General features: G+C 40.1%; 1 protein-coding gene across 1 annotated transcript in view; it reads left to right on the top strand.

Annotated features, from left to right (window-relative positions):
• Positions 1-1,058: 1,058 nt before the first annotated feature.
• The window catches only part of ptch2 (patched 2), a 112,140-nt gene continuing 96,147 nt past the window's right edge, over positions 1,059-17,051 (top strand). The window contains exons 1-2 of the mRNA XM_063064464.1: positions 1,059-1,479; positions 3,268-3,460. Of these exons, the coding sequence (XP_062920534.1) occupies positions 1,339-1,479; positions 3,268-3,460 (334 nt within the window). The 5' untranslated portion in view covers positions 1,059-1,338. The remainder of the gene's footprint in view (positions 1,480-3,267; positions 3,461-17,051) is intronic.

Raw genomic sequence — 17,051 nt, 5'->3', positions numbered from 1 at the left:
TTTATGTAAAACTATATAAGCGTACACACTCGTGTAAGCCTAATTATAAAGCCGCAAGTCAAAAATGCCAACTGATTTGGGAATCTTTAACGCCTTTTTAATTTGCACTCCCTATGCGAGCTTTATTTACGCAATCTGATAGCCGGGTTGGATAATGCTATGGGGGACTGATATTTATGAATTATAATAGAGTCTCAAAAGAAAGCGACCTATATTTGCATATGTTGTTTACTTGTTTTAATTGCATTACTGCAAATGATTAAGGTCACTTGTTCTTTCCCCTCCACATTATCATCTTCTTATTCCCCAGGTTATAAAATATTTAGCTCCCCAGCCTTGTTAATGTTTGGATGCAGTTTCACTACACGTTTACCTCATTCATTTCACTCCACTTTATTACCAGCATTAGCAATGCCAGATTTCTGCAGAACATTTATTCAGATCTAGTTGCCCTTGGTTTATTTATGCAGTCTCCAGAATTCATCTGGGACCTCCCCTGCGTTTGTTGGGCTAAAGGGGCCCGGGTACCTCACGAGGCAATTCACGACGTTTTATATACATGCATACATACCTAATATAAATACACATACACAGACCTATGTGTGGCTCTGTGTGTGCGTGTGCGTGTGAGAGAGAGCGAGAACTGCCGTTCCCACTACTTTCAATTTTAAAGTTTGAAAAAAACTATTTAACAAACTGTATTTGCCAGGACAAAAACCATTATGTGTACATATATCTAAACTATATATGGTCCTATTTAGCTGTCAACTTCGTGTATCAGTTGGGAAACTTGTTTTTTTTTACAAAAAATATTCAAGGGTTTGGAAAGATCCGCAGAGATCTTGTATGCAGTTTTTGCTACCTCCCATTGATGCTTCAGCAGTCTGGGTGGTCCGTCCACTTTGGTGAGCTGTTGCTTAGCAGCTAATAATAGTAGATGTTTGCTAAGTAATTTGCTTCTTCCTTAGCCAATGGGAATCCGGTCGAGAGGACTTTCCATCAACTCTTTTTGATGGGCTGGAGGCGGGTTTTTCTCTCCAAATGTTGGATGCCTGAGATCGGGGACAGAAGTAAAGATTGAGCTGAAAGAGTTTTTTTTATTCCATGGTGTTAGAGGGACGAGTAAAAGGAGCGAGCGAGCGAGCGAGAGGGAGAAAACTACACGTGGATGTAGAGTCAAGATCCTTGAGGATTTCTGCGCGAAATGTTGGGATGGAAATATCAGGCTTTCGCTCAGGAAGAGACTAGGGACTCTCCAGCTGTTATTCTTGTCACTTTTGGGGAATTATTACTGTTGTTGTTGTTGAACCAAACGATCCGCGACTGGTTTCCAGCGACATGGCTTCGGTTTCTAACCTTGCCCGGGACGGTGGAGCACTGCCCCCGAGGTACAGTCATCGAGCCCCGGCCGCTTGCTCGGATCTGCTGCGGAGACCCAGTTACTGCCACGCTGCTTTCGCATTGAAACAGATCTCTAAGGTGCAAAAAGAGAAAAAAAAGAATATTGTGCTTGTTAACTCTCTCCTCCCGTGATAACACCAGGAAGTCGGCAGGACTTCTGGAAGTTGTTTTTGAAATTGCTGTATTAATAAGAGCTGGGGGTGTTTCTGAGTCGGACGTTTGTTTAATGCTAGATTGTTGTCTTTAATTTAGAAACTGCACGTTTCCCAGCCGAAAGAATTGTGGTGCGATGCTTTAAGAATAACAGTAGTTGTCAATATTTTCAAAAACTCTCTTCATAGAACATTGATAAAGCATGTCTCCGGTATAACAGTCCATACAGATGTTGGTGAATACCCCGCCTGGGGTTTACGAGATGGTGGTACGTTTAGTGCGCGCAATGTGTTTGTGCCTACCTCTGTGGTATGTGTGGACACGATATACGAGTGAGAAGGTGTACACAGGTGTGTTCTTCTGCGCCCTCAGCACGCCGTTATCCCTGAGTGTGCCACTGACCCGGGATGTTGGGATGTTGCGGGTCCAGGGAGCTTTTTAACTAGAAATTTGGCACCGTGATCGCTGAAGTCGAAACCAGGGAAGGGTGTCAGGTTTTCTTTAACTGAACTACATGGAGATAACTCGTCGCAGAATATGTGACGGAGTGTGTGTCGGGGAAGGTGGGAGAGGCGAATGAGAGAGGAGTTTGCAGAGACGGAGCAGATGTAAAGCGGAGCTTGACAATTTTAGAGTGCCGCCAATCTACGTATGTCCAGAGTTGACGGGAAGCAAAGATGACCAAAAAAAAGACGAAGAGTGATAAAAATGCTCAGAAGCAAATGGACAGAATACGCAGTGAGAATGGCCGGGCTGATGGAGAGAAGAGGGTGATGAAGGGGGCGAGCAGAAAGTGATGGTAAAGGATGCAAGAAAGAATCTACACCTGACTAAAACTGCTGAGTGTGACATTAACAAAATAAGGCAAGGGAGGGGCAAAGCGGGAGTGAAACGAAATGATAGATCGAGAAGAAATAGTAGATTGGAAAGGATACCGGAAGATTCGTGGTGTGGTGGAAAATGCTGAAGGACGAAATCTGAAAATGAATCAAGTGAAAGAAAAGCAGAATGAGATTGTGATGAGAGGAACTAAAAAGGGAAATGATGCAGATGGCATCAAGAGAAATTGAACTTTGTTAGATTTTCTAAGCATCTATTTTAAAGTACCAGCAGTATTTTTTTAGCTTTTCCTAAACTACATCTCTTCATTAATAGTAACTATTTCATTCTACATTTGCTTTTCTCTTGTTGCTACACCAAATCAATTATTATCTCTGAGGTTAACTTTCCTTGCTGTTTGCCAGTTCTGGTATAACATGTTCTCCCCTTTATCCATTCACTGCCTTTAGCTTCATTTTTCTATACGTACCTCTTCTCCGGTCCTCCACTATTTTTGCTTTCTATGCTTTTTGTATTTTATCCATAAAGTTGTGCACACATCCCTTTTTGTTTTTGTATCCATTCTCTTGGTAGCTTTGCTCTCTTATCTATTTTGCCATTTTCCCATTGTCTCTCCTCCACTTGCTTCCCTCTCTTCCATTTCTGCATATGCAAAATTTGCCATCACATTCTCTCTCCCACCTTGATATAAGTTCCCTCTCTGCCTTACCCTGTTCTCATGATTTCTCTCTTGTCATCCTTCCCTTGCTTCTATCATTCCTTTCATCTCATCGCCTACTGTTTCCTGTCCATTGCCATCCTCTCACTCCATCCTTGTTCAGCTTTTCTCTTCCAGTTGCTGCTGGGTCTAATGCTCTTGTCTTTTCACCTTAGGGTAGGGCAGAGGGGCGCTGGGCTCCACTGTGGCTGCGAGCCCATTTCCAGGCCCTGCTCTTCAGGCTGGGCTGCAGAATCCAACGGCATTGTGGCAAGATCCTCTTCATTGGTCTATTGGTCTTTGGAACTTTTGCTGTTGGCCTCAGAGTTGCAAGCATTGAGACTGACATCGAGCAGCTTTGGGTGGAAGGTAAGAACAAATGAGAACACACAAAGGAAAAACACATAAAGGTTCATAGAGTTGGGTTTACTATAATCCACCTATTGGTAATGAAACCCTTGACTCTACTCAAACCTTGTTTTTAAGGTGACCTTTGTTGTCTAATTTTATCATCGAGTACCACTTCTATTTTAGATCCAAACTCTTTGCTGCAATTCTTTGAAGTGTGTAGTGTGTGCTTAAGGACAAATTCCCCTAATGATGAATCTTTTTATTGCAGATGCTAAAAAACTATTTACAATGTGCATCCTCTGTTTACTCATCAAAAAATACATTGATAGTTTATTCCAAAGTATATCAATCCTTCATTAGCAATACTGAACCAAGGTTCCTTCCATCCTCTCAGGTGTTTATGAAAGGTCCTTCAGCATTATCCCAAGAACATGCAGGGAAGTTGCTCTTTTTGTCCAGGTCTACATATAGCCAACAAATACCACCAGAACAACAGATTACAAATGAGAAAATCTGCAGATGCTGGAAATCTGAATACCACATACAAAATGCTGGAAGAACTCAGCAGGGCAGGCAGCATCTAGGGAAAAAAGTACAGTCGATGTTTCGGGTCAAAACCCTTTGTCCTGAAACGTCGACTGTACTTTTTTCCATAGATGCTGCCTGGCCTGCTGAGTTTCTCCAGCATTTTGTGTCTGTTTGCAGAACAACACATTATTTGTTTTTTTGGGACCTTGTCATGCACAAATTTTTGGTCATGTTCTCTCTATGAAGTTAGAGACCACATTGGTTGTCAAACATTTTAGACAAACCTAATTATGCAAAAAGTTCAAACTTCCTAGAAATGTTTTTTTTCCACTCTCCATAACCTCATTTATTCCAGTCTCATTCTCAGCTTCACACACACACAAAATACTGGAGGAACTCAGCAACCGTACTCATTCTGATTGCTTTTCCATTGCATTGCCAATATTACCTTGGAAGTCAGCAAATTTTTTTATATACAGATATATTTTCCTGGTTGTTTATCAGAAAACAGAACATGTTAAGGTTTTTGCATTACGCTAGTTGAATTAATACAAGGACTTGTGTACATTATTTCGGTTTGAAATAGATATGAGTTATGGAGTAATATTTCCTCAAATTTATATTTGTGAGTCAACTGATCATACTACTTTAGAAATGGGAACTGAAAATCATTGTGAAATAAATGTGCTCTGTGGTGAATTGTCACTCTACTGGTTCTGTTTACTCCTTGTATTTGCACGGCATTGTTTAAACTTTATGAGTTGAACAGTTGTCCAAGAGTAGTTCCCTGACTCCATGTACTTGAAGGAGAGAGAGAGGAAATTATCGGTTATCCAGAAATCTGAAGATGTAAATGTTCAAGCCCCATTAAAACCCTTTAACTGGCTTCCTAGCAAAGAGCCCCTATGTTGTAATTCCCGTCATTATTCCAGGTTGTGGGTGTACTCCAGATGGTGTCCGCACTGCAACTGCCAATGCAGGGAGCAGCAAGGGGTATTAGAACAGCAGGGCACAATGAGAAAAGTCACAGAATACTTAGAGCTCAGAGGAGGCCTTTCAGTCCCTCAAGAACATACTAGCTCTATATGAGAGGCATCTAGTTATTCCCACTCATTCATCTTCTGCCTGTAGCATTTTTTTAGATACATATCCAGCTCCCATTTGGGTAGCACAGTTGAAACTTTCTCAGTCAACGCCCCTGGCAATATACCATTGATCCTGCCCATTGAGTTTAAAGAAAGTCAGATAATTTCTACATCCCTTGGTCCCTGACTGGTGCAATAATAGGAGTAGCTTCTTCTTGTTAATACTGTCTGACCCCTTAATGATTTTAAATATCTCCATGAGATCTTCTCACAACTTCTGTGTTACAGGGAGAAAAATCCCAGCTTCTGTCCTCTATACACGTAATGACGTCCTTTACTTTTGGGGATCTGGGCACGGCTGGCACGGTCAGCATTTATCGTGCAGCCCTAATTGCTGTTGAGAAGTGTTAGTGAACAGACTTCTTGAACCAATGCCGCCCTTCTGGAGATGGTACTTCCACAATACTGTTGGATTGGCTCTTCCAGCATTTAGAATTGTGACAGGATACCAGTGTATTTCCAGGTCAGGATGGCATGTGACTTGGAGGGGAATCTGCATTTGGTGGGGTTCTCATCTGCCTGTTACCATTATCCTTCTTGTTGGTAGAGTTGTGGATTTGGGAAGTCCTATCTCCTCCAATCAGCAAATGTTTTATTCATACTGCTAGGGCCTTTCTTACTTCCTGGAGTTACTTTACTTGAGTAAATCACTTTTGGACTCTCTCCCAAGCCATCATATCTTTTCTAAAATGTGCCACTTTACTCCATTTTGGGGTGCTTAATTAATCTTTAATAAATATCATGACTTTTTACCTAATTCCTGTACCCTGACTGGATTTAAGACCCCAGATCCTATTTTTTACTACTCTTTCAATCTGTCCTGCAACTTTTAATGAAATGTACACATATATTTCCAGATCTCTCAGATCCCACAAGACCAGCAGTTGCCCATGCTGCAAGTCTCCCCTCTCCACGCCACCAATGTTGTCCAATGGAAGGGCGTTAGGACCCATACAGCTTGGCACCAGTGTCATCGCAGAGCAATGTGTAGTTACGTGCCTTGCTCAAGGACACACACGCTGCCTCAGCCGAGGCTCGAACCAGCGACCTTCAAATCACCAGACGAATGCCTTAACCAATTGGCCAGGCAAAGTTCACTATGCTTCCAAATTTTGCATCATTGGCAAACTTGGAAATTATACCCTGTATACTCAAGTCTAAATGATTAATGTATATGAAGAAAAGCAGATGAACTCCTCTGTACACTTCTATCCAGTCCAAAAAAAAACTTCACAATTGCTGTTTCCTGTAATTTGGCCAGTTTTCTACCCATACTGCAGTAGTCAACACATTCCATGGCTAATTTAGATAAACTTTTTATGTATCACACTACCAGTTGTCTTTTGAAAGTCTATGTATACCACATCAACTACATTTTCTTCATCGATCCTCTCTGTTACTCAATTTAAAAACTCTTTAGTTAGTCATGATTTGCCTTTAACAAATGTATACTGACTTTTGGTAGTCAATGTACACTTGTCTAAGTGACTGCTAATTCTGTTCCTGATTGTCATTTCTAGGCAACCTCCACCAGTGATGTTAAACCCAATGGTCTGCAGAAACTGGGTTTTTCCTTGCCCCCTCACAGTTCTAGAGATCCAGGTTTAATCCTGATCTTCATTGCTAGCTGTGTAGAGTCTGTGCAATTTCTCTGTGACTATGTGGGGTTTCCCTGTGTGTTCCAGTTTCTTTATGAATTCCAAAAATGTTCAATTTACTCAGTGGGTCAAAGGGCCTGTTTCTGAGCGTTATCCCTCTATTTTCAATTTTCTAATTCTAATTTAAGCACCAGCCTGAATCAATAGATAAATAATTACAATAATAGGCATCCGTTAGTCTCATGAGACCATGGATTTGCACCTTGGAAGGTTTCCAGGGCGCAGGCCTGGGCAAGGTTGTATGGAAGACCAGCAGTTGCCCATGCTGCAAGTCTCCCCTCTCCACGCCACCAATGTTGTCCAAGAGAAGGGCATTAGGACCCATACAGCTTGGCACTGGTGTCGTCGCAGAGCAATGTGTGGTTAAGTGTCTTGCTCAAGGACACAACATGCTGCCTCAGCCAAGGCTCGAACTAGCGACCTTCGAATCACTAGACGAACACCTTAACCACTTGGCCACCCTCCAATGATAATTACAAATATCAATGTTATTATTGGTGTTAAGCTTTTAATTAATATTTTATCTCTTATCTCATACATTGTATGGCCTGGTTATTGATAAGGTGGCCCAATAACCATGCACAATCCCATTGATAATGCATTGTGATATCAATTTAGCATAAGGAATTTTATTTTGAAAGAAGTTGATAGCTCTTTTTAATTTTGAAACAATTTTATCTCAATTCTCCAGATGCTTAGCTTTTAGCATGGATGAAATAATTAAAGAGTTAATGAAATTTTTATGGCATGCTGGTGCAATTGTTATTAGAGCTGCTCCAAGTTGGATCCTGACTCTAGGTGCAGCCTGCATGGAGTTTCCACGTTCTCCCTGTGACTGCAGGTGCTCCAGTTTCTTCCCACCTCCCAAAGACATGCTTACTGGTAGGTTAATTGGTTAATGTAAATTACCCCTGCTGTTGGTGGTCAGGGAATTGAGGGGCATTTGAGAGAGTATAGTTGCAGAAAGATTAGTGGGGGAAAAGGTTGCTAAGGTTGCTCTAAGAAATCAAAACGGAATTGAAGGATATGTAATGGTAAACTGCAGCTCTATGAGGAATTAAGAGGGGAAATGGGACTCATCGTGTCTTTAGCTGAGAGCCAGAATGGATTCAATTAGCTGATTGGCCTCCTCCTGCCTTGTAATAAGTAAATTCCTCTAGTGTAACCTATAAGACAGCTCATGTTTCTGAAATTATCAAATACTTGTTAATAAATTAAATTCCTAAAATAAAAAAAGAAAACACAATTTTCAATGTTGGAAGAAAATTGCATTTGGATACAGACATTCTGTTGTTGACTTTAAAGGGTTAAGTCAGCCTTGAAGCAGCCATGTTCAGCAGCTTATGTTTCCAAATGCAATTTACAATAACATAGTCATCTACTGGTAGAAATGTAGCATAGCTTCAGAGTGTAGTAGTGAGTGGTTTATCGCAGACTTCAATTTCAGCCGTTTCAAGCTGCTATTTATTACACAACCAATTTGTCTACTTTAACTGTGAACGCACTTATCTGTCCTTCTTCTGTCTCTTAACCGAGCTCCTCCTTTCTTATTTTTCCAGTCTCCCCCACATTGCTGTTTTTATTTTAACAGTTGTATGGTAATTGCTACCTTTGAGGTTTTTTTTGTCTCTCTCCATGACTTTCTTCCTTCTCCTGTGTGCCGTGCTTCCTACGACTCTCCCATCTCCCTCTAATTCAGGCAGTTCAGGGCCATGTGTTCAATTTAGTTTTCACACTCCAAACCTTTATAAACCTGCTCTTGACTCCCCACCATTCCCCCGAAAAGTTTCTGCAGTCTTGCTCCCGGGAGCAGATGTAGTGTGTGAAATTTACGCCATTTTGAGCTATTGACCCAGCATGGAGTTATGTATGTGTGTGTGTATGTGTGTGTGTGTGTGGTCCTAGACTGTTCCTGGACTCCATTCAACAATAAAGGGAACCTCTCTTACGAAACCTGAATGCCATTAAAGTTTACCCACCTGTTTGCACACAAGATTTCCACAGCAGTTGGAAAAAGAATAAAGAAGAGTCTGATACCTCTCCTAATTCTTTCATCTTGCTTTTTTCAAAAAAAAGTTTTTTTTTCCTCTCTAGAAACAACACCATGGGGAAGAGCAGCTGTTCTTACTTTTATGTTCTAAAGCACTGCATCTTTTTGTTTAATAAGCTGCATTTGCAAGACGGCACAACTTACGTTAACCCTTTAAGGAACACTGGTAGAATTTTTCAAAAATAACATTGTGGTTTGCATTTACTTTAAAAATGCCCTGTAAAAGCTTGATTTCCTCATTTTTTAAAAATCCTTTTTCCTTGCTCCTTAACAAGGTTGGGCATATAAGATTTCATTAGACAACTTGCTTATGAGCTACCGGTAACAAATTAACAATTTGTTTTTATTTCCTTTGCTCTACTGCATCGGAATTTTAAAAGTACCAGGTTGCTCCTGAACTGTTCTTCAGGCAGTTTGATAAAGTTTTCGTGGTGATTCCTCTTACAAATGAGATTTATGAGTTTACTGCTAGAACAGGCCCTTCAATTCTCCAGCAATTCACCTACTTGCAGATTCCCCTTTGCTCAGAATAAACGCATGGTGTCCTTCATGGTCAGTGTCTCCTCCTTTGTGCAGCTGACACAAGAAAACTGTCTGGAGGAGCCGCATTCCACCATTCTTGGTCAGACCTGCAAAAGTGTTTAACTTTTGTGCTGTCGTATAAGAAAGGTTGATTGATGATAGCTTATTCATTTTATGCTCTCTATAATTGTTTAATTTTCCAGAACCTCTCTAGAAATGTAACAGCATTAAGGTGCTACATGCTTGTTGCTGAGTTTCGGTGGATGTGCATTTAGTGGAAAAATACGTCAGGAAGACCAGTACTGTATCCTGGGGTAATATCATCTTGAAATTAGTAAATACGTTATAAAGGAATGTTAAAGGGTTAATGATGTGTATAGGACAACAGGAATTTTGAGTACAGTGTCACAGTGATGAGAGTAATTTCTTTAGCCAGAGGTGGTGAATCTGTGGAATTCTTTGCCGCAGACAGTTGTGGAGGCTAAGTCATTGGGTATATTGAAGGCGGAGATTGATAGGTTGTTGATTAGCAAAGATCAAAGGTTCTGGGGAGAAGGCAGGAGAATGGGGTTGATAGGGATAATAAATCAGCCATGATGGAATGGCAGTGCAGACCTGATGGGCTGAATGGCCTAGTTCAGCTCCTGTGTCTTATAATAATAATTAATCAACGGTATAACTTAATTCCTTGCCCATGCTATTGATGAAAAAGAATTAGGTGAATTACATAATACGCCATTATTGGGGTTTATCAGTATGTTAGTTAATATGCTTTATATTTGAATACCTACTTGTCTCAGTTCTGTTTTTGTTCTTATTTTGGATCTTGCCACAGTTTCTCTTCTGCTAAGTTTCTGATTGCCTTTGCATGTGTCTCACTATATAGTCTGTTATGTGGAAAGTGGAGGATGACTCCAGTTTGTGGGTCAAATACATTTGGACATGCTAACAGGCAATGACAAGGAGTGAAATAATTTGAAACTTTTACATTTCAGTCTACGAGCATTTGGAGAAGTACAGTCTACTCAAGGATAGTCAACATGGCTTTGCGAAGGGAAAGTTGTGCCTCACGAGCCTAATTGAGTTTTTTGAAGAGGTAACAAAAGAAATTGATGAGGGTAGGGTGGTAGATGTGGTCTACATGGATTTTAGCAAGGCATTTGACAAGGTCACCCCACAAGAGACTCATCTAGAAAGTCATGAAGCATGGGATCAATGGAACCTTGGCTGTTTGGATTAAAAAATTGGCTTACAGGAAGAAAGCAGAGGGTAGTAGTGCCTCTGCCTGTATTCTGCCTGGAGGTCGGTGACTAGTGGAGTGCCGCAAGGATCTGTGCTGGGACCCCTGCTCTTTGTCATTTTTATAAATGACCTGGATGAAGAGGCGGAAGGATGGGTGAGTAAGTTTGTGGATGACCCGAAGATTGGAGGAATTGTGGATGGAGCTGTAGGTTGTTGAAGGTTACAAGAGGATATAGACAGGATGCAGAGTTGGGCAGAAAAGTGGCAGATGGAGTTCAATCCGGATAAGTGTAAGGTGATGCATTTTGGAAGGACAAACCAGAAGGCTGAGTACAGGGTTAATGGTTGGTTACTTAAGAGTGTGGATGAACAGAGGGACTTTGGGGTTCAAATCCATACATCCCTCAAGGTCACTGCATAGGTTGATAGGATAGTTAAGAAGGCCTATGGGATGCTAGACTTCATTAATAGGGGGATTGAGTTCAAGAGTAGAGAAGTCATGTTGCAAATCTACAAATCTCTGGTGAGACCACACTTAGAGTATTGTGTTCAATTCTGGTCACCTCATTATAGGAAGGATGTGGAAGCTATGGAGAGGGTGCAGAGGAGATTTACCAGGATGTTGCCTGGATTGGAAAACTAGTCTTATGAGGCAAGGTTAGTAGAGCTGGGACTTTTCTCTGTGAAGCGTCAAAGGATGAGAGGGGACTTGATAGAGGTCTACAAGGTTATGAGAGGCATAGATAGGGTGGATAGCCAGTACCTGTTTCCCAGGGCACGAATAGCAAACACCAGAGGGCATATGTACAAAGTTAAGGGAGGGAAGTTTAGGGGAGACATCAGGGGTAAATTTTTTATACAGAGGGTTATGGGTGCCTGGAATGACTTGTCAGGGATGGTGGTGGAGGCTGAAACTTTAGGGGTATTTAAGAGCCTCTTGGACAGGCACATGGATGAAAGACAAATAGAGGGTTACGGGGTAGTGTGGGTTTAGTACTTTCTTTTTAGGAATATATGGGTCAGCACAACATCGAGGGCTGAAGGTCCTGTACTGTGCTGTAGTATTCTATTCTCTAGTGTCTAATGAGTCTTTTTTTTTCTGAACCACCTTATCTATGTAAATATTTGAAATTCAGCTTCTGAGTACAAACTATATGAAAGAGTTGACACTTTACATTTAAAAAAAAATGGAGGGTTGAGCTGGTTGTGTTAGAGCCCCAGCAATCCCCCATGGCTTGTTCAAAAGTTCCTATCCGAATCATGTTTAAGTGGTTCACCAGCCAGTTTCTCACAAATACTGCACTTTTCTGTTAAGCAGTGTTGAAAGGACCCTGGGCAAATCTTTGAGTTGATTACAATCTGTCTGGAAAGTAACCCGTAGTTTTTGTTGAATACGTGCCCAGGAGACCTCAGTGTATTGTGTATTCTCTTGCAGCATTCACACTGCTGCACAATGTAAGATTTTTTTGAGGGCAAACATATTAAGTGAATGTTAAGGAAATCTCCTGTCACTTTGTATTCTATGGGTTTTAGTTTTCAAGTTTGTTAAATGTTTTCAAAGTATATGTGGCAACAGGTTTTAGAAGGACTGAATCCCATTTAAATTTTACTTTAGCATGCCTATTTGATACTCTATTGAATCATCCATGAGTTCTATGTTGAATAGAGGACAAAACGTTGAGATAAAACGTAAGGCAATGATTTCAGCATAGGTAAGTCAAACATTCATCATATAAAATATGACATATGACTTATTAAATAACATTAATGGCACAAGTAATTGCAAATAGAGGTTTATGTTACCTGAGCAATGAATTGTTTGACTTTATTTTGATGCACAGTGTCATTCTTTGCATTTGAACTATGCAGTTTGGAAAGGAATTGTCATTCCATGTTTGGAGCTCCTTGTTTGCTTACAGGCCTTGTCAAGTCCAAGTTTATTGACATTTGACTGTATGTACTGTTTATACAACTAAATGAAATGTTCCTCTAGACCACAGTACATCCACACAACATGTATCACACACAGCACATAAACCAAAAATATTATATTATAAATAAGTGAATAAAATATAATTCAAAATGCATGTAGGAAAGTGCACCACAGGTACAAAGTAAAGAGTGCAGTAAGCAGCTTGCTGTCCCAGTGACGAGACCTCAGAGTACACAGGAGTCTCACAGCCTCAGGGAAGAAGCTGTTACACAGACTGGCAGTCCTAATCCTGATGCTTCTGTACCTCCTTCCTGATGGCAGTAGGTCAAAGGGGTTGTGGGAGGGGTGGTAGGGATTCTCAGCAATGCTTTGGGCCCTTCGTCTGCAACACGCCTGGTAAATGCCACAAATAGAAGAGAGGGAAACCCCAGTGACCCTCCGTAGGGTCTTGTGGTCTGATGCCATGATGGGCAGTGCACATCACTTTGATTTGAATGTGTGTGTTGTTTCAGAACATGATTTGTGCTACAACAATTTTGGATTATCATACCAAACCAAAATAGTAAAATCAAAGCAGCATAAATCAAAGAGAAAATATGGGTTATCATTGTGGGAATGTATTCTTCTTCAGCCTGTGTTTGATAAATGATCCGTAATCAAATAGTCCTCCCTCTTTACTTTCAGGCTTGTTTATTTTATATTACCCCTTTTACAATTTTGTAAAATATATAAGCTATGTTGATAGCTTATAATTGGTGAAGGTCCTACCTATCTTGTGCACAAGAAATGAGGCTCCCCAACAGATCCAAGATGTGCTGCAAATTTGGATGAGTTACATGTCACAATTCAGCATCAACCTTAGAGACATTCCTAATGCCTTTTGACAGGTTCTTCCTAATTGGATTCAACTAAAAGTTCACACACAAGCACATGAGACTTTGTGAAAGAAAAGCTCAACAGTTCAGTCTCTTAATTGGTCAACTAACCCTTTGGTTCGTCTCCTTGGTTCTAGAATAGCCATGTTTCATTGTTATTTTAATTTAATAAAATATTTTCAAAGTATTCAGGTGCCCAACGTGTTTTATATTTTTTTCCAGTTAGCCAATGAACTGTAATAAAGTCCTGTTAATGTATGTACATTTATTTAATTTTATCTAAAGCTATTTCCGTGAATGAGGAAAACAGCAATTAGTTCTTATATAGATATCCTTTCTTCGTAGAGTGAAATAAAACAACCGGCTTGATTGCAATTTGATTAAATTACTAATAATTTTACAGCCAATTTTGTGAACAAAGGCTTTCAGTTCATTTTAACTATTTCTAGGGGCCTTTTGGAGAGATTTGGGAAGCGGAGAGGAATTTTTGACAAAGTTTCCCGAACTGCGTTACCTATGGTGTAGCAGAGGGGAGGATGAAAGGACGTGCCCATTTAGAGGAGAATTTGGAAATTTTTGGCCTAATAAGTTTTTGTTGTTGAGAGTATATAATAAAAAATATTCGGTGCAATAAATATTTATTAATTTGTCTGGTGCATTGGCATCAAACTCCCTGGCAGTCCATATAATTATCCATAATGTTTCTGTATTAGAGGCTTTATTCCTGAGAGTTGGAGGACCATCCATATCATAAAAAAAATCGCCCATAGTTCATTGTCATGCAGAAAGACAAACTGGAAAGTGTAGAAAACATAAAGACTGCAGTTCTCTCCTGTCAGGGCTTTGTAGATTTTGTATTGAGTACTTCATGTACATGGTTTGGCTATGCATATGGTTGAAAAGGGAAAGAGTCACTGAGCTCAGCCCTCCCCATCCATGCCAACCTTCAAGTACCTATTCACACTCATTTCCTGGCACTAGGTCTCTAGTCTTTTACGCCTTAAGCATTAAAAAAATATCAGTGTTCCACTTTTCAAAATGGATACCACTCCGACAGGTCGGAGAACTTCTTAATAGAGTGTCTTGTGATTAGAAACTGCATCATTAAAAAATCTATGCTAAACTTGCATTTCTTGTGGTACATGTGTACCTGTGGTTAAGTTAGCATAAAACAAATAATACAGCCAGTGTACACATGCCACACGCCACCTGTCACTCCCTTTTAATCTGACATACTTCTGAATTACAGCTTCAAAATGACAACCACCTGCCAAGCTTCAAAATTCCTTAACCAAACAATTATACGCTGAGTGACCTCAGCCCTTGTTAGTTTAAGAATTAGACTTTCTGGCCTTATGGAGACACTGTGCCACCTTAGTGCAGTAATACTTTGTGCACTTCATGGCATAACGCCTCTTTCCATGTGAAAAACTTCATCATCCAAGCTGTTCTCTCCCAGCTTCAATCTGCTTACGCCTTCTTGTTCCTCTATATTTGAATTTATTTTTCCTCAGGCTTTATCTTTCATTCTGAATATTTCTTTGGCCCGTCTTTTGTTTTCTGCCTGATAAGTGAAGAAAATATTAAGCGAAGAAGGGAAGTAAAAGTTAAATGACTTTCTGTTTCATCCCCTTCTCATTCACTGTTTTCTCTTTTCATTGACTGGAAGAAGAGAACCCAGGAGTTAAAGCTTTGAAGATGCTGCAAATCCAAGAAGCTTTAAGTAGGTTTTGGGGGTAGTAGCCTGACTGACGAGAGGTTCTAACACAGTATTGAGTTACCTTAACCCTCATTAGTGACGAAATTCCTTCAAATAAATGAGACATTTTGAAATTAAGTTCATAATGAATGTGACTACCAACTCAAGATGCCAGAAGATGTTATTAGAAGAGATGCCATACTAGGTTATAAAATCAAATTTTAAGGTAAGCTCTCTGGACAAGTTAAGGGTTAAAGATACAGTAAATGCTGGGTGTTTTCAGCAGGTCAGACGGTGTCTGTGGAAGGAAAAACAAAGTCATTGCTACAGATCAGTGATTTTTCACTAGAAGAAAAGGCCACCAACATGAAACATTAACTGTTTCTCTCATTACAGGTTCCACCTGACCTGTTGAGTATTTCCAGAATGTTTTGCTTTGATTTCAAATTTCAAGCTTCATCTGTATTTTAGTTCTGTATTTCTGACAAAAATTGAAGAGGCTCATCTTCTAACCAGATGATGAAAGTTCTGAGTATTTGAATGTTCATTGCGCAATTTATATCGGGAGGTATATTAGATTAAATGCAGAACAGTGGTAATTGGCACAATAAACTTACCCCCCCCCCCAATCTCAGAAGAGACTCTGATTGGCAGTATTTTTCTCACACTCGCCATCCATGTGACCTTTGTTAGTGATATCTAGCGCTGATTACAGCTGAATTTGGCCAAAATGCACATTCCCGTCATGCACATTCTTATGAAGTGAAACAACTTTACACAATACACGGACTAATTCAGCAATGGTGGTCTTGTATTACTATAGTTTCCCTCAGTTTTTCAGACAGATAGGCCCAAATGGCACATTCGTGAAGCACAAACCGCAAATCTGGCAAATTTTCAACATTCCACCAACCTTTGCTTTTCATTTTGGATTCTAATATTTAAATGACTTATTCACCCACTAATTTTAGGTAAACCTCTGTAAGCTGGTCCCATGCAAAGATCACCAGACTTTTGTCTGTTAACTCTGCTCGTCCTTATGAATAAGAAGTTGTCGGGACTTCTCTGTTTTCTGGGAATTTGAAGTTAAGGATGAAACAAGCTGTAATCAATGTTAATGGATATAATGAATAATTGTTCAGAATTATGCTTACAGGTGTTTTCACTTAATTATTGTCTTTGATGCATTGCTGCACGTAAAATTCTATTTGCAGTTAATGAGGTAAGTAGTTGGAGGCATACTGCTTCTCACTGAAGCCTCTTAACCAGGATGGGACATGCAACTTGACCATTTCTGCCAGTATGTTTACTGTCCTTTTCAGAATCAGGTCCGGTTTATCATCATTGTCTTGAATGGCATGAAATGCGTTGTTTCCTGGCAGCATATGGTGCAAAGACATAAAACTCCTATACATTAAAAATAGTGCAAATAGAAGAAAAATTTAGATAGTGTTCATGAACTGTTCAGAAGTTTGATGGCAGAGGGGATGAAGCTGTTCCTGAATCATTGAGTGTTGGTCTTCAGGCTCAATTACTTCCTCCCTAACAGAAGTAACAGAAAGCTGATTTCAGTGATCAGCTTACTGATGTTTTGTCAAGCAGTTCTGCTCTTGGAGGGATCTAGCTCATCCTTTCTGTGTCTTCCACGGTCATTATTGGTATTCCTGCAGAATTCCCTGTTTAGGAATGGGAGGTCTACAACTTAATTTCTGTCAATCTATTTTAGCCATAATTTTAGAATAATTGGCCCTTCGGGTAGTTGGGGCGGCTGCTTATTTGGAACAACTCTTATTTAAGACCTAAAACTAATTGAGAAAATAGCTGAGATTCCCTTTGTTTATCTGGGACATTATGGTGCTTAATTAAAGCAGGGGACTATTGCAAGCGGTTTCTAATTAGCATCAGTTGCGTGCATTTGCGTGGCCTTAGACCGAACAGTTTAAATAGCGCCGTTTGT

This window comes from Mobula hypostoma, chromosome 12, assembly GCF_963921235.1.
Source record: "Mobula hypostoma chromosome 12, sMobHyp1.1, whole genome shotgun sequence".
In the NCBI taxonomy this organism is placed as follows: domain Eukaryota; kingdom Metazoa; phylum Chordata; class Chondrichthyes; order Myliobatiformes; family Myliobatidae; genus Mobula; species Mobula hypostoma.
This window is presented reverse-complemented; position numbering and strand designations above follow the sequence as displayed.